The sequence below is a fragment of the Haliaeetus leucocephalus genome, unplaced genomic scaffold, assembly GCF_000737465.1.
Source record: "Haliaeetus leucocephalus isolate CR32 unplaced genomic scaffold, Haliaeetus_leucocephalus-4.0 Scaffold889, whole genome shotgun sequence".
Taxonomy (NCBI): domain Eukaryota; kingdom Metazoa; phylum Chordata; class Aves; order Accipitriformes; family Accipitridae; genus Haliaeetus; species Haliaeetus leucocephalus.
Genome location: NW_010973325.1, coordinates 4,687,470 through 4,712,208, shown reverse-complemented (window position 1 = coordinate 4,712,208; position 24,739 = coordinate 4,687,470). Strand labels below are relative to the sequence as shown.

Genomic DNA, 24,739 nt, shown 5'->3' with positions numbered 1-24,739 from the left:
CTTATCTAAAGGGGGGGGGAATGTTGCATCTGATATAAATTGGAGTACAGTCGTGTTCTCCAGGCAATTTCTCAAAGAGGACACATATAGATCTAAGAAGATTTTGCCCCAAAACCTGTACTTTAACTTTAAAAAAAAAAAAAAAAAAAGGAAAAAATGGACAAAACCAGTCATTGTAGTGAGCACGTTCCCATCTCAGGTTCTTTTCTCTTCTGGAGGATTTGCTGAGCGAAAGTCAGATGCTTATAAGGTTCTTGCTTCTCCTTCTGCTCTCTTCGTTCGTGGCTTCTCCTCCAGAAAAAAAGGAATCTCTCCCCCACGGTGCCTGCCTCATTTGCTGTTTCCCTTTGTCATGCATGCTACCTTTTTCCTCAAGTAGCCAGGGAGAAGCTTCTCTTTACAGCTTCTACCCCTTTTGTCAGGCAGAATCCTCAGTTAAGCAGTCTTCCACTCCCCGGGATGTTATGGTCAGAAAAACTGATTTGTCCTTGGCAATAGCTATTTATTTCTGTCCTAGTACTCTGCAGTCAAAGTGTTCTGATTCTCTGTCATTAGCCTGTTGCCCATAGTTTCAGTGGTTTTGGGAATCTGGCTCAAATATATTAAGTTTAATATAAAAAATATTTCATAGGCAGAACTTGTTTTCCCAAATCATCTCCGAAACCCATTACTGCTACATTTGAAACTTGCTTAGGTAGTTTGTTAGGGTTATTGCGTGGAAATTTGCAAGCAAACTCACATTCACTGTGTATTCTATATTTTTTCATAATTTATATGGCTATAATTGCTTTTTAGAATTTGTATGTTAGTCATCTTGGGATAAATTCAAATGTTGAGGCCTAGTAATCCAATTCAGTGAAGTAACTATGGTTTGGTGATATTCTAAGGATATTTTTAGGTTTTTTTATTCAGAATTAATTTTTCTTATTTCTTTTGGCCTCTCAAATATGTTACTAATTTTTCTATTCCTTGACATGTATCTCTGTCTTCCAAATGTCTTTGCATCTGCTTGAGGATCCTCTTGTACTCATCTGGAGACAGTATAGCTGTGGTGGGACATCACATCAGTGTGAAAGTCTCTCCATATTGAAAAGCCAAAGCTTTTTTGTTTTGGTTGGGTGGGTTTGGGGTTTGGGGAGGATTTTTGTATTGGTTTTGGTTAAGTTGGTTTTAGAAACATATGCATTTTGCAAGCAGGGTTCAGGAGTTAGTTTGTCAGTGACAAGGGACATGGCAGAAATATTCTTAGTTCATATTTGTACTGTTCTTGAGTTGCAATATATAACATAAAATCCAGCAGTATACTTAACCTACTTATGTTGAAGACACTAACAGGGATTTGTATAATTTCTGTCCAAAGAGTTATCCAGTTGTTCAGTCCAAATCACCTCCATGAACAGGTATTTGCCATAGTGTACTATACTTCTGGCAACATAATTTGCTTATTACAGTCTGTTATTTATGCTAAATACTGAAGTAGATGTGGTGTTACGAAAAAAAATTTCTAAAAAAAATCCTAACAATGGTATGGCAAATTCATACAGTGTATGGTCCAAACTCTTCAGAAAATGAAAAAGTAAGATGGAGCACTGGAACTGATTGCCCTGATAGAATATTTAATAATTTTCAGCTAACTGTTAGAACAGTTAATAAAATTGATAGCAATACACTGGATTCCCCTCTTTTTATCATTTCTGTATCCAGATAACACTAAGACTGCTTATTTTTTAAAATAATTGATAAACAAAAGCCTCATAGACAGAGAAAATAAAACTCTTAGAAGAAAAGACAAAAGCATACTCTATCTCTTTCAGCAAAGAATTAAGTTATATGCCAGCAAAGATTCATTGGGAGTCCATTATATGCTTGCCCTGGCTCTCTGAGTGATTTAAGCAAGATGTATAATCCCAGATAAATTTAACCATCCAAAAAGTCAGTGTTATGATTTAGTATAGAGCTATGACATGCTTCAGTTGCAACTGAAGTACTCTATGACCTCTGCCCACGAGTCATTTTGGAAGTGCACACGGCTTTTTCTTACTGTTTGTACATAGTAAAAGCTATGGAAAACAGTTGTTTTCCATGGGATATCAGTGTAGAATTTATTACTTAAATAACTTACTAAAAATAGACCTTTTTTTTCTTTTCATACATCCTAAGAGTCCAAGTTGTTTTGTAAAGCCAAAGAGAATGAGAACAGTTGTCCCATTATTTAGCGCCGTATTTGGTTTATCTCTATTAAAGGCTTCGACTCTAAATCAAGTAAAACGTGGTCTGTTCATATGCATCAAGTTGTGTTTTGCTTGGGCACTGTCCATGGCCAGACCAAGCTTGGGCACCCCGTCCCTGTGGTGTCCCCATCTCCCTTCTCCTTCCCACACTGGCCCCAGCTGGGCTCCCACCCCAAGACGGAGGCAGATGGCCAGGGTGTCTGTGTGAACCACTGTCCTTCCTGGGGCACTGGCCCTTGGAAAGGGGGGGCGACCATTTTCGGGGAGCTGCTCCATGTGGGCACTCACCCCATGGGGTGGGCACGTGCCTCCAGGGAAAGCCAGGGGCCACCTTTCTGTCATCTCTGGCTTCAGCATCCCAACGGTTTGGCAGGATGGCGTGGGAGCCCTGGGTTAGACAAGAGGTGCCCGGTTTGTTTTACAAGCCATTAGGGAAAAGTCAGTGCATCCACAAATAAAGTGCATACTTTTCTTCTAAGACTTTTAGGATGTTGGTGCTGATGCTAAATACTCTGGCTGTGGAAGAGCAGATTGGATGTTGATACGCAAATAGGTGTCTTAATCATACGTGTGCTCATTTTAAAAATATGTTTTATTTCTGTTAGGTTTTTTATTAAGGTCTGATGAGTAGCAAAATAAGAAAGATGAGGGAAATGTTTTCAGATTTCAATGCTTTGTTTTATCTGTTTACTTAATGTTTTAACAAGAGGACTCGAAGATGGATGTGAATCCTTCTATGTTTCATGACATGTAGTCTAATGATACAGTCCTACAGCAGCTGTTTTCTGTGGGGTATGTTAGATAATCTGTAGGTTTTTCTAACTTAGTTCCTGGAAATTTTATCTTTCATTTTGCTAAGAACATTATGAGCAGATATCGTTACAGTTGCTACATGGGAATACAGTGTGATATAGCACTAAATTACCTTTGGGAGTTGCTAATGTGGCTATAAATCTGCAAACAGAAAATTTCCAAGCCAAAGGTTTGACTCTGCGTTTTAGAATGTACTAGATTTATGCTGCACTAAAGGAGAGTAATTTTACATATGCAGAATGATGTTTTAATTGTTCTTAAAGTTGCCATTGGAATTTCTTGATTTAAGTTAGTGATCAAACACATGAAGTTCAATAACATTTAGAAATTGGTAACTGTGGATTGTGTTTGCAGAGAGATATATTTTGAGGACTAAAATTTAACAAGGACCAATTGTTTTTATATATGCATATATAAAAACAATGTATAAATATAAAATAAAAATTGCAAGATGTAGGATTGATGAGGGAACTTGATAGATGTCACCATTTCACTGAGAAGTTTAACAACCATTTTGTTCTAGTCACGGGGAGCATAATATCTGAAAATCTGGTACCAATCTAATTTCTTAAGGGCTTATCTCCATTTAGATCTCTTAAGTTAAATTCATATGTACTTGCCAGTGTATCTGTGTTGATGGATCAAGGTAGCGTAGCTATGTATTCTGACCAAAGGAGTTTTTCCACCATCATAATCCTGTTTGAATGATGCAATTAAGCTATCAGAAGCTCACTCCTATCAAGTATTTGCATTCACACTAGGTTTTTGCTCCTACACTGCTGCTAGTTCACAGGTGTGAATTTCTCGCACACCAATCAGATGTAATTATTCTAGCAAGAATTAGTGATATACAACTCATCTTTGCCTCCAAGAAAAAGAAACTGTTTACAGCTTTGCTATAAAAATACATAGAAACTATTTGTTAGGTAACAGGCAGAAAAATAAGACATCTATTTTATATCAAAGATTACATTTATTTAATGCTGTTCCATCATAACTTTGTAGTCCTTTTTCTCAGTAAAAAGGATGAAATTTTTCTGTTGCAATTCTGTAGTCTACAGTCTTTAGGAACTTAAGGCAATTTTCCTTTTGGAAATGTTTAGTTCACTCAACTTACCTGAAGTAGGTTGACAGGAGCCACTTAACATTTTTGATTAACTGTATTAGGTCGGTTCAGTTAGCTGTCTGATCTCTGGCATCTATTTTAGAAAGAGCCTTTATAATTTACATGTTTGAAACATGGCAAATAAAAAAATATATATTCTGGCTGCCTGTTGCTTTACCAAAAAAATGAGGTGCCTCTTGAATCCTGCTAGCCAGTTTACTTCAGTAGGAGCAGATATGTTTGTTTATCTTGTCGCTTGCTTCTAAAGGGAAAACTGCTTTTCAGTAATTTCTTGATAATACGTATCTTTTAGTTTACCAGCTCATACCATTAGAAGTATATTTAGTTATGAACCAGACAGTAGTTGTGCGTTAAGGGACTATCAGTGTTGACTTGTAATTTACAAGTGTATAATAAACAGATATGATCATAGATCAATTACTGACAATAGGCAACTATATTTATGCTATTTTAAGGTTTCCTTGCACACCTACGTTTTATCTTTATGTGTGCTGGATTCTGTAGCTGTTGTCGATCAACTGGGGCAGTGTGATTGCCCTCTTGTTTCTACTAGAAAGGTAGAAATAAGGTATTGATAGATGTCCATGGCAATCACCATCAACGGAAGTTTAAGACTGCTCTTGTGCTAAAATGCTGTTCGAAGAAGCCAGCATTTTCACCAAGCATTTAATAATTATTCAGGGAAGACCAGCAATCTGCTCCGGCTGTGTTGAGAGGACAGTTCTGCCATCCTGCTCACCAAGAGCGAACAATGGTACTTGGCCAGTGCCTGTTTTCAATATGTTGGTCTGCGGGGCTCAACAGAGTGCAGAACTGTCCTGAAAATAAGTGGCAATAGCTGTCTTTCCTTGAGAAGAAATTGGGGAGGAATCGGGCAGGTCCCCCAGCTTCCTTCTGGTAGCTGTATTAGCCTTGACACAGCACTAGCATTTAGGCCCCAGCCTATCCCGAAACTAAGTCAGTGCTTGAAAAGCCTTGCCTCATCTGTGATGTCTGAAGTTGCTGATGGTTATTGGAGCCCTGCGTAAGAGTTACAGTTTATGTACTAAATAATAAAAGAATCAGAAGGTTCGAATTAATGTCAGGGTCCCATTGCAGCGGGTGCTTGCAAATGCAAAATGCAAATGATACAAAAGCAAAATGTCCTCTAATCTTGCTGAAATTTGCTGCAGGTCTGCAGCCTACATATGCTCAGTGCAGAGCCATTTTGTGTGGGAAACCATCCATCGCCGAAGGAGAGAGCTAAATACTAGGCTGCGTGGGTAAACATTAAGAAACTAGAAATTGTACAAATACGGTGCATTGAAGATCCAATTAGTTAAAATACTTGCCTATTCTTTATCAGATTTCAAGATGGTTTCTAGAAAGTCAATGAGTGCGTTAGAGAATCGACTTATATTTTTATAATGATTTCTGAGTGGCAAAAATCAGTTTATGTAGGGGATGTGGGTGTCCTTTAGTTTTGAATAGAAAAGTCACAAAGTGATGTGGATCATTATTCTCGTGTGAAGTTCACTCTGCTCTTTATCCACATTTTATTATGGTTTCTTGTAAAGAAACCTGTGTGAAAAAATAGCACTCCAACAAAAGGATAATAGGCAAAAGGCTTTATTATTTAGTTCCTGTTTTAAGTGCAGCATAAATACAAAGTGTGATCCTGTAGAAAGTAAATCCTGAAAGCAAAGGATTTAAGTGAATTTCTGCATCTTACAAACTGAATCTGTCATGAGGTTATCTGTATAAATAGCTTAAAAATGTATGTCAAATGTTTGTTTAATTAAATTATATTGCATTAAAAATAAAACGATCTATGAAAAGTAGGTAAGAAAGCAACAGCTTGAAAATGGAAACAACTGTGTATGAGGAAAGCATTTATGTTTAACCAAAGGTGTCGTACACTCAGCATGACTGATCAAAGAACTGGTTGGAGCCTCAAGTTCTCCAAGGCAATACCTTTTTCTTCTTTTCCTGGAAATAAAACAGCTTTTCCTTTTTATACTTAAAGATTTATTGTTTGCTTTAAATGCAGATATTCCTCAGATATATTGAACCATTTCACAGTGTTAAGGTTTGAACTTGCTACAACTGATAAAGAATTCAACTTCTGGTATTTACATACTTTTTGTGGTTTAACCACAGAAAAAGTCTTTGATGGAAACAACGAAGAAGGCTCTTTCCCTCACTAGTGAAATGTATTTCAACTTGGAAAATGAAAAAAGTTATGGATCAATAAACAATGGATCAGTGGGCACATAGAAGAGGAAGAGAATTTGGGGATGTATTTGTTTGTTTAATTAGAAGTAACTACTGGTGATTTTATGACCTTCAGTTCTCAAAAGTTTATGGTTGCTTAAAGGTTGTACTCGGCAATGCACCTGCTCCTAGTATCTTTCGAGGAGATACCTAAAGAGTCTGGACTAGCCTGTACACATTCGTAGCCCAGCCATATCTTCTCTCTGTCATTCGCAGGAAGCAAGAGGTCTGAAAAAACTGGCTGTGGAATGGAGTTTCCTTAGAAATTTCAAGTGATTGCTGCTGGAAGAAGTTATTTCTCTGTTTCATTTTAGAGTCAGTTGGTTGGTTTTTGTAACAGAAGGCAACGAAAGACCTTTTCTGAATTGTCTTGGCATTGTTTCAAGCCCTTGCTCACAATTTGAATGTATCTATCTGAGGTTTTTTCTCCAGATCCACCTGAATTAAGTTAGTTCACATTTTTCTTCTGCCAGGTATAACATCCAGTAGCTAGTTTTTGTTGATGTACAAGCAGCCATCTTGCATGGAGGTTACTGGTGGCCCTGTGGTGGCTTGGACAGGCTCTATGGCATAAGTAGTATCTGAAGGAAGCTGGGAGAGAAGGTGCGGGGGGGTCCTTGAAGACTTGCATGGTGGTCTCACCTCAGTTGCTGCAGGTGGCGGGGGGGAGTCCAATATCAATGACTTCAAACTCACTAGTTCTGTGTTTTACTTCAGTAGGCAATACTTCAGCTGGTGGCAGTTGGATTTTGATTAACCCAAAGAAATGTATTTCCTACCATTTCTGGGATGAGCATGAATAATTTCTTTCTGTTTAAGGAGCTCTGGCAATACTTGCCTTTTAAACGGAGGGAATTACCTGGTTTTATTTCACTCAATTCAATTATTTTCTCTCATGTCCCTGATTCAACATCATGTATTGAGATTCATTAACAGTTCTTTGGCAGTCACAAGACACTAATCATCTGTTTACAATATTGATCTGCAGCTTTCATGTTAGATTACATTTAAAGTGAGAAATAATCCTGCAGAAAATAGTAAATAAAATACTGGGAAGAAAGGGAAGAAGCTAGCTTAGGTTATATAAAGTAGTTTTTCAGGTACCCTGGAAATGTCTGCATCCCAATAACCTGGACCCCCTTAGCAACATCCAGCTCTGAAATTCCAGCAGAATTTTCAATCCACAAGTTGTTCATTGTCTCTGGTCACCTATATTCATAAAGTTAGAAATTTCTATTCCTGCAGATACAGATTTCTGTTGATTTCTAGGCAGTTTCTTAGTTGCAAGAATATTTATGGGCTAATGAAAAATACTTAGGTTCTGATGCTTCAGCATGCATTTGGTACTGTATAAACATTCTTTCCATATTATACATCATAGGGTGTTGTTATCTCAGTTCTTCAAAGTTATGTGCTTTGCAGAATGGATATTAAGAACTAAATGCTAAGAATTAAAATCTTATTTTTCTGAAGTCACTAGCTAAATCTCTTCTGAGTTAGTCTGAAAAGGTTGATTTCTGGGGCTCATCAGTGCTAGATTTGTGGGGTCTAGCACTAGGAGAATGTTTAAAATTATATAAAACATGGCCAAGATTTACTTCAGAATCTGTGTTACTTTTCAGAACTTTATTAAGACACCTTAGTCTTACTGAATAATAAGATACAGTAGTACTGCATCTATAACAGTTGTGAGCACATGCCTTCAAACGATGGGCTTGCTTTAAAGTATATTACTTTCAGATAGTCAAAATTATTAGTTGCTGCAGTTGTATCCAGTCTTTTACCAGAACAGCTCTTAAAGGCAACAGATGTCAGATAGAAAAGACAAAAAGTTTTTCCTTTGGAATCCTTATTCAAATACTTATATCTACATTTGTGGTTGTTAATTTCCAAATATTTGTTTGCTGAAACTCAATTTAGTTTAGTCACAGAGATATAATAAAGACTTGTTTTTCCTTTTCCTATTATTATATATATTTCAGAATGAATAAGTTACTGTGTTGAAGCTAGTCTGGTTTTTGCACATGGATGATGACAGGCAAAAGTGTCAAAGGAGAGAGATAGAGTTGAAGAATTCAGATAAAGCTTGTGCAGAGGAGTAGGAGCCTAAATAGATCTGGCAGCAGTGGGCTGACTTTTCCATTACTTTCCGATTTAATTATGAGAGTTGCTTAAGTCGTGGATGCTGCTGGTTAGTCACATGATGTTGCCAGCATTTATTTCCGACTCAAATCTATAAAAGGAAATAAGAGTTCTCGGTTCTTGCAAACCACTTGTCTGGTAGGAAATCGCTTACAAATAATAAAGTACGTACTAAAGCATGAAATAGTTCCTTGATGTATGACCTTCAAAACTGGTTTAAGGAAAACAGTTGAAGCCAGGAGTAGTAGAAACCTTTTGTACTGAAGAATTACAAGCTGCAGGCTTGTGTTTTTTCAGCTCGCCGGAGGGTTGTCTTCATGATGAGACCGTATTTACAGAAGCAGCAGGGCTTCCCAATGGGCTGGGGCAGCAGCACTGCACGGGGACAGGGGAGAGCCATGTGCCTTGGCTTTTTGCTCCACCGGCCTGACTTGGCTGGGGGTATCCCCCCCGTCAGAGTAATGAAAACCCAGGCAGGCTTGTAAGGTGGGCTGAGAGCACCGCAGGTGCAACGTGCTTAGGGGGTCAAGCTGTCATCATCAAGAGGTGACAAAGTGCACATTTAGCTTTCTGTCTTCAAAGCAGCAGGCAAGAATTGACTGCATGATGTTCACTGCTCAGTGAAATAATAACCCACCAGAGGATCTCAAATTTTTTTGTACTGATTTGTGCCAAAATGCATTGTGGCATGGAAAAGACAACTGCCTTACTATACAGCTAATAAAAAAAGTGATCTGATACAGTGCTACTCAAGACTTAAAACCGTAGGGGATTCAGATCCAACTCTGCCATGTTACAGCATGTAAGTTATTATTACAGGCTTGTGTTTTGAAAAAAAAAAATCTTGATAATATTTCCTGCCGTGAAATGCCTGAAGTTTACCAATGTATAATATATGTCTTACAGCAGTAATTCTCACTTCCATAACAGTCCCTTCATCCGGGATTGCAGAGTGGTTTGTACATGTTCACTGACTGGGTGTTGTATTGACTTAGAAGAAAATGAAGTACGATGTTCATTGCAGTTTGTTATACAGAGGCCCAGGAGTTAAATGATTGCAGAAGCAGTAACAAAATTGTTGTGGGTTGATTTGCTGTGCTCTACTCTAAATGGACTCCACTCTGTCTAGTCTTGCGTAATTAGGTAAAGATTCAAATTCTGACATACAGAATCTGTACACTTTTGCAGTGCTGTTGTTGATTTTAATAAGCAAACAAACAGCAAGCAAACATTTCCCAGTACAAATGACACCCAGATTATGTGTTTTTCAGTAATTTTTCTAGTTTGAAAGCTCAGTGCTCTACAAAGACAACTGTGTAATCAGCATCTCGATCACAGGGATAAACCACCTGCTACCAAATTTTGGAAAGTCATGACATATTTCTGATTCTTCTATTTGGTCAGTACCATGAAGTTTTGTATGTTGTTCAGCACTTGCAGATTTATCTCATGCTTTGTCATCATCTTGTCCACAAAAATTTCTCCTTGAGGGAATTATAACAATACTTACCACCTTCTTTTCACAAGTACTGCAGAAATGCAGAGGGCAGCGATGTTGCAGGATTCTGTAACACACCTGTAATTACTTTCACAAATAATTTGAGAGGTGTTTTTTCTAAATGAAGATCTTTATCTGCATTCAGGGAGAAGTCCTAACATAGACAAAACCAAAATACCTTCAAGGAAAAGAATGTGCGTGAGCTTTGTGTCCTCGGCACAACACATTTTTTAGGCACTACGTACACTAAGTAATTTGCTTAAATTATTTCTCCTACTTTCCTTAGTAGAGAGCTTGATGGCTCCCTCAAAATAGCAGGTAGGCAGCAGCGTTCAAGGATTTGTGATGGCAGACTGAAAGTTGAAATACACAATTAAAATGGAAACTAGAAGATTGAGTCAGAGGTTTTTGTTTTAAGTGTGATAAAAGCTTCATTGTCTAGCTCAGAAAAAAAAGCCACTATTTAATAAGTAGTGAAGAAAAAGCACGGAACTGCTCTTTGACTTATGATGCATTTTTATCTTCAAAGCCTATCTTATCCACAGTGCTGGCCCCAAAATATTGTGAAAGCACAAAATCATGTTTTTATTTTTGTTTTTGCTAGTATGATCTAAAGAACCTTCAGACCTTTTTTTAGTGTTTGACACATATGAGTTTGAAAAACATATTAATATATTTCTTAGACTTTGTAGATGAGTTCTGTGGTCCACAAAAGTGAATTTGTTGATTTCTGTTAAATAAGATGGTAGATGGTACATGTTTCTAGCAGGCAGAAATAGAATTGCTAAGGCAATCAGGCTGATACCTTAACTGTACACACTTCTTGGAAATGTAGCGTAGAGTAAGGGTTTAAAAGTCAAGTCACAAAAATAGTTCAAGAAAAGGACGTAGAATGTACTGTGCTGGTTGCACTTCTGATTTTTGAACGTTGTCAACGAGCTCCCCAATTCATACGTTTTGTCTAGATGCAGTGGTGTGTGGTATGGTGCTTTTATACCTTTATAAATGCTGTTTGTTTCCCCAGCTTCTTCCCTTACGCTTCCAAGTTGGGTAAGATTCTCCTAGGAGTTAATAAACTAATTTCGGAACATAAGATGCCCCAACACAAGTGTGTTCTGTGAAGGTGGTATTTACCATCCTCCTGTGTTTGATTGTAATGAACTGAGGTTACGCTTAGTGCAGACTGATAGTGCTTCAAGGCTGTGGCCTGCAGCCTAAAAAAGGGAAAACAAGTTCAATGAACAGGGAGAGAAGGTACATCTGGATGTGTTATTCTGTAACTCTTCTTGATAGATCCAAAGTTAGGTTTCAGACGAGGGTTAGAGGCCAAACTGCTGCTTTGCCTATCAGAATGAGTCACTAACTAGCAAAGTAATTGCATTGATTATTGCACACCCACAAATTACAACAGAAAATACCTTGCAGGGGGTGGAGGTTGTACTTTTCCTAAAGGTTTCTGTATAATTAATCTACTGTAAGTGCTGGTGCTTTAGAAACTTCTGAACCCTACTGTTAAGCATGGTCCTTGCGTGCCAGTTGACCACTCCTACATGGTTTTAGTGTTTCTCATGCTATTGCTTGGGTGCTGATGAAGGTTTTGACGCCACTGCTGTTGGAAAAATTCAAGTCATGTATTCTGCTTTTGTTTTTAAAGTGTAACTCTGTTTGCCTGTCTTTGTTGCCAGCATTAGGAGTTTGAGCAGCTGCATTTTGTATACCTGCAGCAAAACAGCTCCCTTATTAGGCAGAACATTTCATAAAGGACTAAGAAGTGGAGCTGGCTGAGCCATAGGGGACACTTTCGTCTCATAAACAAGAGGCTGATTATCAAGAGACTGTACTTGTTTGTGGAAGAGGTAACTGAGCAGGCTTCCTTCTCTCTTGGGTGTCTTACCTGGTACTTTATCCCATAATTTCTTCATTAAGTCCATTTAAAAATTTTTGTTCCTACAGCTTAAGGTTGCACTCAGTAGATGTTCGGGGCTGAAGAGTATTTTTAATAAAAAATGAGTTGCTACACTTCACATAAGCAAGCCAGTAATAAGTGGAGGCACGGGGGCAAGTTGTCGCTGTCTGTTCTGGGTTTCTTGTAACACTTTTATTATATGTTATTTATAGTATTAGTATACACTCTTAAAACAAAAAGCAGATGATTTATTCTTTGCTGCATACTAAAAACCTTACCTGTGGGATTATATTATGTTGAGCTGCTGTGTATATCTTACACAAGGATAAGCATAGGCGATTTGAAGGCTTTGGGAGATTAAGAAACTATTATGTATAGCAGTACCACCCTATTTGGAGATTCAAAGATGCTTATATAGGGTAAGCATGATGGTAGACTATGTACTGGGGATGTGTCAGTAGCCTCCACAGGGAAAATCCTTTGACCAGATTTGTAGCTGTCTAATGATTATATTGGTTATTATGTTTAGAAACACAGAGATTTTTCTCTATTGGCTTTTTTTCCCTTCATTCTTAGCAGTTATGCTGTAGAGAAAGTTAAATTTAAAGCAGAACCCAGTCACGGCAGCAATATTGGGAAAGTTTGTCTCTGATTCCAAATGCACAACTCTTGAATTAATGAGAAAATGATTATCAAGAACAGAACCTAATAGTTGCAGGAGTGGAACTCTTTAAGTTTAAATTGCCCTAATCATAATCGGAGTATCTGAGAACTGTTTGCAGCGAGTAGAAACTGCAGAGGCTCGCAAGAGAGTCCTGGAGCCGCAAAAGTAGCTTTTGCTTTATCCTGTTAAATTCCAGCTTTTACTTGGCTGACATACAAACTTTTTAAAATCGCCATTCTTCTGTTACTTTACAATGGCTTGTGCTACAAAACCCAAGAGAATACCGATACGCTAATGGGGTTCGTGGCATCGGTTGCAGGCAGCATGGCAGCAGCCCCCGCCCGGCACACCCAGCGGCCGCGAAGCTTTCTGGATCGTGAGGGGGGGGCTCGGCTGAGCTTCTCTTCGTGGGGATGCTGTCCCTCTGGTCATCCCCCGGGCACCGCACGGAAAAGGGCCTCCTCGCAGCTCTGCGGGAAGTGGAGAAAGCGCTAGGTTAGAGTCCTTCCTCCCAGTCACCTCTCCCAGCCCATGTCGCTGCCCATCCTCCCCCGTAGCAAGGCACCATCCTGCTGCTTGCTGTTGCTGCCACGCTCAGCGGCTTGGGCTGCAGGCTGGTGGATCTGGTTCAGTTTTGACCTTGGATGTGGTACACGGAAAAGGATGCTTAAAAGGATGTTGTTTGGATTGCGGAGTCAAATGCGTCACACTTAGAAAACCCCGAAGGTAGTTTACCTATGCAACCTTAATTGGACTCCACTGGGTGTCATCCTCGTAGTATCACAGTGTTAGCCATCAGTTGTCACTCTGTTATTCCACAGAACTTTTCCACAGTTGAATGGATGGGAGACTGGGACTGCCTATATACCCCCTGCCCAGTGCATTGGGAAGTAAAAGGCGGGTAAACCCTGCTCGGGAGAGAGGCACGTACCTCCCTTCCCGTATGAATTCTCTGGATCATCTCGCGCTGCAGTTGTTGGGAGCTCAGGAGGTGTAAGGGTGGGAATTTTTAATGCATTGTGTAATTTACTTTTTGTTTGGTTAAGTACGTGAAAGAGGAAGTAGTAAATGAAATTCAGAATAGAAGTGATGACTTTGTTTCACATCCAAAGTGGCAGAACTATGAAAATGTGTAATGTTTGCCACTTCTTTAAATGGTTGTCAGGCTAATCAGACAGGTTTAATCTGTGGTTTAGATGAGAAATTGTCTTACAGTCCTGAAGCTTAGGAGAATAAGAGCATGAATTTTGGCTGGAGGGAGATCAATCTTATTTCACATTGATCTAAGCAGCTGTTTCCAGGTTTACAATGTGTTAACAGAAGAAATATGTGGAATAGAAAATACAGTGGAGTCTTCCACATCCCAGTTTCTGGGAGACTGAAAGGTGACATCAGGATAGCTATTAAATGTATGCTCCATCTGGAAGGAAGACAGAAAGGAATCTTAATAGAATAAAAATTGTGTTCCTGACCTAACGTGAACTTTTGTGGTTTGTAAAGCAATTAGATGAAAAGTTCTGTTTCCAAAATACATACGGATTTGTTCGTGAAGACATGTCATTGTTTAATCATCACTAATATTTATTCCCTGTTTAGGCAGCTGAAAAGTGAAACAAGTCCATTTTTTAGCTACTTGAAAATTTTTTGTAAGAGTTTTAAGGGGGAGGAAGTTTCTAAGGTAACCTACCAATAAATAAGTTTATTTCCAAAATAAGGAAAATTAAATTTCAGGAACATGCTGTAACTTATAGTAGGACAAAGTTGAAAAACAGTGCTTTGAGACTTAGCTGTAGTGCATCTGCATTTGTTATCTGTATTGGTTTCTTGGAATGTTCTCTATAGAAATATATTCCCTCCTGTTTTTTTCAAACTCAAAATGTTACCTTGGAACAGGTGAGTAAAAATATTTCTACCAGATCTTTTTAAAATGTAGTAAAAATACAATACTGTTTACATCAGTAATATCAGCTCAGGGTGTTTCTATCTTTATGTACATCTTCACTTATTTTGTTCTGGAAAAGAAAAGGAGTCATAACCTCCTAATGCCACTTCATGATTTTAAGATGATGTGTGAATATTTATGTGTAGCAAAAATTGCCTGCTAGTGAAAAGGAATCTCAGGAATGTGGGGCTGATTTTTTTTTTATTGTCTCAGGAAGAGTGGAAAATTTCCAGACAATTTTATGTTAGTAAATATTTGAGATGTTGTGTGTCACATCTTCATTTTGATCACATCAAAATTTTGGTATTGTATGGTCTAATGATCACTATAAATTCTTAGGTAACTGGTGTAAATTAATATGTGTAAAGTAAAAAGTGCCTGTAATTCACGAGACCTGTAACTCCTGAGACCTGAGGCATCACCATTTACTTCTCTAATGCTCTAATTAAAGTACTACATCAAAAAATATATTAATGGTTTTATTTTATATGTTAATAGGTACAAATATTGGTATGCCTCTGTACCTAAGGAATAGTTTGGATGAAACAGCTCTGGTTTGTTTGGTGTTCATGGACATGTCATGATGAAGGTGTTTTTCTGCTTTCAAGCATAGTACATTATTCCTGGTTCTCTTCAGTATACTAAATATTTTTAGTAGATTTCAGTGACTTTGATCCGATAGAGGTCAGCTGCATGTGCTTGCAAACCAAGTGCATCAGATGCCCCTAGTGATTTTCCATGTCCCTGTTTTCTCCTGTCTCAGTTCAGGTCTCTTAAAGGACCCGGCTCGTGACTTTGAAGAACTGAATAGCCACTTTCCAGAAGTGAGACCCTTAAGAAAACCTTAGTTTGGCCATCTCAGAACATAAGCTGCTAATGTCACAACTTACTCTTAAAACCGTAGTTGTGTTGTACTGACCTAAGGTAATGTTTTGTAGTTCCCTGCCCCCCAGAAACATTAACTGAAAAGTTTTAGCCCATCTTCCTTTATCAGCTGGAGAAAATCTGAGTTCTCTGTCCTTTGAATTAGAATCGTAGGATGGTTTGGGTTGGAAGGGACCTTTAAAGATCATCTAGTCCAACGCCCCTGCAATGAGCAGGGACATCTTCCACTAGACCAGGTTGCTCAGAGCCCCGTCCAACCTGACCTGGAATGTTTCCTGGGCTGGGACATCAACCACCTCTCTGGGCAACCTGGCTCTTCCCCGCGACAGGCATTGCCAAACGTGGCCACCGCTCCGAGGATGCTGCAGCCCCAAGAGCAGGTGCTGCAGGGTGGGCTTAGCCCAAAGCCTGCACCTTCCTTAGCTCACCAGTGCCTGCTTGCCAGCAAGGCGGCCATGACGTGGCCATGGCAGGAGGAAGAGGTGACGAGCGTTGGGGTCTATAGGAATGAGTCTTGGGGATTGGGGAGCGGTTGCTGGAAGGCCAGTCAAGCAAAGCAGGCTTGGTTGCAGAGGTTGAAGCTAACATGATGACTGCTATCTGGATGTTGTCCTGCGATGGAGAGTAGGTTGGGATCCAGACGCGTTTGGTGTGTGTGAGCAGGATCCTCCTGCGTGCTTGACTGTGTGCAGTGGGAGCCTTCAGCAGTTGAGGAGAAAGAATACTGAAGAACTTGGAGCAGATGAGAAAGGGGTTAAAACCAAGTGTGAAAAGTTGGATCGTGGTACTTGGTGTCTTAAAATGAAGAAGGATTTTTCTGGAAGGCTTTAGTCACCTGGGAAAGAAGGATTGGGTAGCTGTGTGGGAGGCAAATTGCAGGCAAGTGTACTCCTCTGCAGTAGATCGGTACATTTTAATGAAGTAAGTATATTTGCTCTGTTTTATAGGATTTGCTTTGGACTAGAAGTCTGGAAGTCATTTTAAATAGACTGCTTTGAGATGTAATGGTCAGGTGGAAATATTTGAAGCATATAATGTGGAAACCCTGTATTTACAACATATTTGTAGGGTCTCAGAAGCTGAGCTGAAAAGATTGCCTCTTTTGCAGAAGAAATTTTTAAGAGTAAATAAAGCTTATATAGAGGATTTCAAAACAGAAGTGAAGTTAGAAACTGCTGTAGCTGTGCAGTTTTATTTATTTACTTATTTATTTACATCTGCAGCTGTCTCTCAATCCATCCCCACACACACAGAGGAAAGGATGCTTTCATGCTGACATCCTTCTCCTCTTCCCGTCCCCTTCCCGTCGGCTCTGTGGGGCTGGAAGGGGCCATTTTTTAGATGTAGGTTCCCCTCAGAGATGGATTTCTGGGCAGGTGGGAGTTCCTGCCTGCTGACGGGGAGGAGGGGAGGGTGGGCATGGCGTGCTTGGCCCCTGTGCCTGCATCAGCAAGCGCCTGCGGGAGGGAGGGCTGGGGTCCTACACTGCTGGACATGCACCCGTCGAAAGGAGTGGGAGAGCTGGGTCCTTTTGCCTCGGGACCCTGACACTTACCCTGAGCTCACTCTTCCATTGAGAAGGCAGTGCCTTTCTTTGGACAAAGATGCCAGCAAGTGAGATGCATTCAGCTGATGCCCTAAATATCAATCAAGCATAAGCTTCAAGTTTGAGGAATGTTCCATGTTTTCTGGTATTTATCACTTTGACTTCTCCATTTCTTTCTTTTTCTTGTAGTTGTGCTCTCTGTTATGTGTGTCCACTTTCTCCTACTTACTTAGTTTGATGTCTTGTCCTTTCTTGAGCTTGTTTTTGCTTTCCTTCTGCTGTAGGAACAGAGAGTTTATAATAGCCGTAGCATAACTTCAAACGGTGGATCTGCAGTGTTTTAAACAATCATTACATAAGTTGTTAAAATAACAAAGACAAAATAAACATGTCCTCATGGAGGTGAAGAAATAAATTCCAAGGGCAGTATGAGCATCTGCCAATCTCTAGTGTTGCTTCCTCTCTTCTTCCCAGACTTTCTGCTAAGGTTTTTCAGGCCTGCTTTAACAACTCCTTTTCTCTAAAGTTTTGAAAACTTAAAGAATGGGTTCTTCTCTCTCTCTCTACATTGTGCACAATACAGTTGAAAGAAAAAAGCATTTCTGGGGTTATTCAGGACCCCTGTCACCCTGTTCAAAGCCTAACTAAATAATTTTCAGTACTAGTTTGTTCTGAAAATCTTGTCTTGTGTTTTTCCTCTCCCTGAAAACATCGCCAGCAGGTCACAGGCAGACGCTGAGCAGCGGAGTGTCACCTTTTGGGGCACCTCACAGGGGTGGCATGCAAGGTTGGGAAACCCACACAGAGTAAAAGTGAACTCACTCTGCTGCCAAGATCTTTCACTACGAACTTTGTCTTTTGAGAGAAATTTTTCATCCTGAAAAAGCATAGGGGGGGACGGGCAAACAATTTCAGAAACTTTCAGAATTCAGATATTTGCACAACATTTTGACAGGATCATGAAGTGAGTAGTGGTATTGCACCCATTTTATGCAGAGCCAAACTGAACTGTGGAAAAGCAATTTGTTAGGTTTTGCAAATTTATGACTGACCAAAGGACTGATGATTTAGCAGCAGTGTTGAGGTGTTAAGAGATTACAAACAACTTCTGTGTTTAAATTGACCTACTACTTTAACAGTTTGGTTTGAGGGAGGAAAGGCTCAGTCATATAATAAAGGAAATATTAATTTGTTTAACCATTCTTCATTTGATTTTAGAAAGCTGTAGATGGAAAAATTACTTACCATTTGGCTTACCAGTAATGATATAAAATGAAATGGACTCCCAGCTTTAAAACAAACTGGAGCATGTGAGGCTCTAAAGAAGGGGCTGGAGGAGCCGGCAGGCAGGGTCGGACCTACGGCTCTATATGTGTGTGTTTTACACAACAGAGCTATGGCTTCACTGTCACCAAGGATGGCTTTGATTCCCCTTTCAAATAATTCTGAAATAAGCTTGCCAGCAGATAGTTGTGGATTGGGTTGCCTGGGATAGCTGCTAGGAAAAGCACGTTGTGCCAGGCAGCTGCTTGGAGGAAGTGGTGTTGAGCAAAGACTCTGAAAGTCTTGCAATCATTATTATATTGCATGAGAAAATACCAAGCAGCAGAAAGTTGTGTTTTTCAGGAAAAATTACACAATCTTTTTAAAGTTACAGACCGGATCTTTCTCTGGGAAGCTAATGTTCATAAGCTGAGCAACTTTTTGCATCACCTTCATAACTTTTCCATGATAGAAGCATAAATTCAGTTAAAAATTAAGTGAACATGCTTCTAGGTAACATTTGTACTTAGAGTGAATTTTATTTATGAATTGGCATGAATTTTGAAGACAGTCTTCATTACATACCATGTACTGGAAACTGTCAGCAGCCATATGTTCAGTATATTTTCCTGCAATTTTGCTAATAAATGTTTATTGCTTTTCTTCTTTAAAGGTGTAATCTATCATTCTGCAAAAGTATAAAGCATGAAGGTTGGGGGGAAGGAGCAACATATAGACTGGGGATTGAAAATATTGAGAAATGTTCTCTTATTTGTTGCATTTCCAAATTTCAGGAATTTTTTGAACATGCAAAAAAGCTCTGGGATGATGAAGGCGTAAAGGCATGCTTCGAAAGGTCAAACGAATATCAACTGATTGACTGTGCACAGTAGTAAGTATTTCTTTCTATGAAATTAATAGCCAAGAATGTAATCATCTATAATAAGTTAGAAAATGTATTTATATTAGCAAGATCTGGGAGTTTTGCAATGCAGCGATTATCATTTTAATTCTCCATATAGGCTGAGCACGTATAGCAAAAGTAATTGATTGTTTTATCATAGTTTGCTATTACTATACAGCTAAATATTCTGCCTCAAATATTTAACAGCTAATGAAGTTGAGTATGAAAAAATCAAATTAAATAATTTTAAGTATCTTTATTCAATCCGAAGAAGATTTACATAAAATCATTTCAATTGAAACTATTAAGTTTAAAAAATGTAGAGCCAATCTAAGGAAAATGCTTGGTTTTAAATTCTGAGACCGAGACAGCACTGAAGTTGCTCTGTGTTTTCATATTCCATTAAAGCTTCTGAGATTTTTACCTAGCCAGATGCATACCTGCATTACTAAAATACTTTGGGGGGGGGGGGGAATGATAAGCAGTATTTCATTAAAGGTAGTAGTACATTTGGTATTCTTTCCTTCATATACATCAAGTGAAGCGGTACATGTGTGTGTAATGGTCATAATCCTCAAAACAGGTTCATCTGATTGGAAATGTTCTGAAAAGAGATGTGTAGTAGATTGTGAAGGTGCAAATCATAAATACACAGTACATTGATGAAAACAGATTAATCCAGAAATAGTCTGTTAACATGCCAGGGCTACAAAATTCAGCTGACCTCGGTAATAACCCAGCTCTGAATTAGACTTTGACCAAAAATACCCATTTCATGTGAACTGCTGTTGCAAAAATGTATACTCTTACAGTTGCTATGTGATTTAGGGTTTTCAGAGAACACGCTCTAGTGTGTTATGATTTGTCTAATTGGCGGTATGGTCAGCAGCAATCCCACAAGTCTGTTGTAGCGCTTGGTGCTTTGTTTTTCTGTCCTCTCTGCTCTCGGTGCCAAGGCTGAAGCAGAGGAAACAGGCCGTGTCGCTAAAGGCCTTGTCGCGCTTCTGCCACAGTGGGGAATTTCAGTGCTTTGGGTCCTAGATTCTTCTCCCTCTTTCCAGAGTATTTTTGGGAAAGAGGAGGATCCAGTAATGATTCATCAGCATGTGGAAGCAAGGGAAAATTACATATGTGTAGGAAGGAACTCATTTGACCTCAGTGGTCTGAATTTACCAAAACTTGGGCATTTGCTCACAGTCCAGAGTGGCTAGAAATGAAAGCAGTGGTTGTATAAAAAAAAAAACTAGAAAGTTGTCCTAAATTGTGATCAGTGGGTTTCCCCTCTGCCCTCGCCCACCACCACCGCCATAGTACAGATCTGAGCTATGCTTGCTGAGAAGTCCAGACTGACTGTTTATGGTATCTATTAATAGACTCAGATAAGACATCAGACCAAGAAAATAGTATAATGGCATGTATTTAAAATATATGAATGTAAAACTTACTTTACTGATCAGTAAAGGGCATTGTGTCTCCCAGTCCTTCTTTGGAAAATGATGCTGAAAGGACCAGGCAAAAAAGGAAGACACTGAATTATAGTATTAATGGTACTGTGCTTTCCCTTAAAAAAAATGATGCCTATTTACAGGCTTTGACAAGGAGAACAGTGTTAGTCTTGTGTTATGTCCAAACAAAAACACAAATGGGGAAAAAAATGGATCCAGAATGAAGTCCACTGTCCTGAAACATAAAACTAAATCCTACTACCTTTTTTCCTAAAAGCTTAAAGGAAGATTATTGGGGTTTTTTTCTGTGTATCTTCCCTCCATATCTTCTAGCTGGCTTGCTTTTTCTCTATTCTGAGATTATATATTATAGTAGCAAATACAACGCTTGCATAATTCTTCACCTTCAAGACACTTTATGAAATAGTATTTGATACTTAAATATCCCTTGAGTGTATCTGTGCTTTCCATTTCATGATGTACCTGAAAATGTAACAGCTAAGTGACTTATCCACATGTCTTAGAGCAGAGACTTGAAACTCGGGAACAGCCATGTCATTGATCTGATCAAACAGCCTTTTTCTCACAGGTATTGATGATTTAAAATGGTGAAGTGTAATGTTAGCAGAAAGAAGATGTTAAAAATACACCCAACTTTTATCTGCCCCTCCATCATTCCTTGAAAATTAAAATGGTACTAATAGAGTCAATTGAAAAGAGACTTTAATGTTGCTGTGTCTTTGCTGCGCATGTGTATTTATATAATGCACAACAACAGTAGTTGGTTTACCCAGAAGAATATTTCTGTGCTAGCATTGGATGGACCTTACTTAGAGTGGTGGGGTCATGTCCACCTTGTATCAGACAGAGCGTATGAGGCTAGTTTAGAAATACAATTCTGATATGCACCTTATGGTTTTGTATGTGCACTTAGAAAATACTAACTGTGAGGGTGCTGTCTTTCTGGTTCAGCAGGAGCGGATGGCATTTCTCTCAAAACTTGTCCATGGTCATCTTTAATTGGTAAAGGAAAAAAGGGAAGGAGTGTAATGCTGATACACATGCTTACTGTGGGATTTCAAAACATCTGCAGTGTTTTCATTACACTGGCTTTGGGAGAAAGCATCCCACGCCATCAGCTAATTCCTAATCTTTTACTTGATAGTGAACGAAGAACATTATCAGTAGGCCACCACTAATTTCTCTGCTTAAAAAAAAACAACAAAGCAAAACCAAAAAAATCCCATGCGTTAAAAATATCACCGGACTACAAATTGGGCGGGTGACTTAAAATACAGAAAATCATTATTAGCAAATTATAAAGTCAGGAGCCCAACTTGCTGACTGTTAAGTGAGTTACAAATACAGTGTGTTTTGGAATAGTTGAATTTGGCTACAGTACAGAGCTTCTGTATTTTTAAAACTTAACCTAATTTTCTTTATTACTGTGGGAGAAATATTTGGCTGGAAACAGAGGTAGTAAAAAGACACAAAGGCAAATGTTTTATTTACATTAAGCCTGAAAGTTGCTTTTCCTTGATCTTTAATGCCCTTTTAAATTACCAGGGTACTGTTCCTTCATGAAAATGAGGATAAGGCACAGCCTGTCAGACCATTTTAATACTCATATGACTCTCCCATGGAGAGAGTATCTGCACTTCTCTAAGCGAAGGTTCCAGTGTTAAATTTTGTCCCATTGCATTCACACAAAATAACAGTGTGTGCGTGCATAGGCGGCCCTAGCTGGAAGGGTTGTACTTCGGCTCACTGAGTTTCTCGGTGTAGGAAGTAAACCAAGGATTTAAGGGAACTCTGCCCTCAGCCAATACTTTATCCCAGTTTGTCTATCAGTCTTCTTTCCCTGATAAAATGCACCACTTCTGATATGCTTCAGTGTGAAGGCCTAAATTGGTCTCTATGCAAACACTTGGTCTAATAAAACTTGATTATGCAAGTTCTCAGGAAAGCAAACAAAAGGGGTGTGAGCTTGGCCAAAGAAAATTGATTTTATATTTGAGCTAATATACATGGAAAAGACACACCTCAAGTTCTTTTTCTTTGCAGTTATTCTATCTTGGAGAACGGTTTCAGCCAACGTCTGAGGCGTCCATCCTGGTATTAAGTGGAGTAATTAAAAAAAAAGTTCTTCATGTTGTTGTCCACAGATTCAACTCCTGATATGAGAAAACATAAATTTTTTTTCTCAACTGCAGCACTTCTTGCAACCAAGCATATTTCTAACTTTCCTTTTTCCTAATTACTCACATGGACATATTTAGTCATCCCTAAATTCCCTCGTACAGTCTGAGGTCAGAAAATCTACCTTGGCATTATCTGCTTCTTTCGTCTAGTGTGGCGCTTCATTCCACTGTGGTGGTATGTACACAGGCTACAAGCATGACTGTAAATAAATATGAGCATTAGTGCAATTTGTATACTTTTACTTAGTGTGGCTTCAGGATTTGTTACTTAATACTGCTTCTTCTAGGGATTTTCCTAGAAGATTGGCTGTATCATACTCCAAACTGGATTCTGCTAAAGCTCTCACAGAGGCGGGTTAGACACAGGCTGCATCAGCAGCAGTGGTAGCTAAGTCCTTCCTGCAGTGCCCTCCCAACACCAGTTCTCAGTGAACCCAAGCCACCTGCAGCAGTGCCGTTGTTCCCAGTATTAACCTTTTCAATGCCAAGATCTTTTCTATTCCTAATTCTGTCTCCTTTGAAAGTGCCATAGTAATAACTCCTGGTGTCTCGATGGTATCGAGCAGTTTTTTTATTCTGACAATGTATGAGGCTTCAGCTTTCCCAGCTTTGGTAGCGGAATAGCAGAATTGGGATTTTTTTCCCTCTATCATTACAGAATAGGAAGGAGGTGCTTTCTATCATCTCAGCGTTTTTGTGTGGTTTAGAATTTCCACCATATATAGGATTAAATCTAGGGATTATGCCCTGCTTTGTGTACTTGGTCATGGGCTCTCCATCAGCATACACCGTTCAGCTCTGTCTAATTTAAGAACATTGGAACATGAAGAAAAGTAATCTCTTGGGTGCCCTTGAGATCTGAGTTGAAGTTTTGCTGAAAAGTTCAACAAACCACTTAATATTTTGCATAAAACTGTCACTGATAATTGGCTGTATCAATCAGTGACTGACTGTTGCAGCCTATCAAACATTTTTTATATATCCCATATCATATGTCTTTGTCAAAGGAGATGCATGGAATTGGTGCCTTCAGTTGGATTTGTATGCTCTTGGCCCTGTCCCAGGTTTCTTCATAGTAACTGCTGTGTAGGGGTAATTCAGATAGTAAAGGTCACTGAAAGTTCACCTGAAAAACAGAGACTTTCCGAAGTTGGATGCCTGGAGGCCCGTAGCACCCCTGTTCTCTATTGCTGAAGGAAACAAGAACAGTTTCTTCATCATTTATGTTCTCCAGGAACATGACCAGCAAGAGGCCAAAAGAATCTGACCCCGTGTGCTTGCATATAGCATGACAAAACTGCAACAGAAAATACAAATGCAGTTACTGTTGAATAAGAGACTTTTCTGGTTTATGCAGATGTATTATATGTGAAATCATGAGTCCAGCAATCTATATTTAAACTGACAAGTAAGAAAGATCTGTATTCAGAGTATCTGCACCGCTTAGGGGAAAAAATGTTAAGGAACTGTAAGTCTTCCATTTTGTCCCTGGAGAGCAGTATGGTATGTGTGTGCTGTGACATCATTGGAGACGAAATCCCAAATTATTTCCTACAAATCTGCTGGCTTTGTCAAACCACCTGGGAGTGCTACAGTGTATGACACGTTGCCATCTCTGTGTTTGGAAAGATTTTGATGTCCTGTTGCTCTGAAACATGCTGCCTGCATGCTAACAATCCCAGTGCCAGACTTGGTTCTTGTTAGGACCGTTATGCCCGCATAGAGAAAACAGAAATGGAAGACAATCACGTGGCTTTGTGCAGACATCCATCTAGGAGCACGGCATGTCCAGCCTCAGGTTTGCAAAGTCCTCTTTGTGCTTTCCCTGTTGGCTGCCTGCTTTGAAGACACCTTGGTATTTCTTTGCGTCTGCCTGAGAAAGTAAGGCAGCTCATTGAAAGCAGGCCCATGAAATACGGC

General features: G+C 39.2%; 1 protein-coding gene across 1 annotated transcript in view; it reads left to right on the top strand.

Annotated features, from left to right (window-relative positions):
* GNAL (guanine nucleotide binding protein (G protein), alpha activating activity polypeptide, olfactory type) overlaps window positions 1–24,739 on the top strand; it is a 119,043-nt gene that overhangs the window by 44,679 nt on the left and 49,625 nt on the right. Inside the window, exon 5 of the mRNA XM_010583328.1 lies at window positions 19,064–19,161. Coding sequence (XP_010581630.1) covers window positions 19,064–19,161 — 98 coding nt within the window. The remainder of the gene's footprint in view (window positions 1–19,063; window positions 19,162–24,739) is intronic.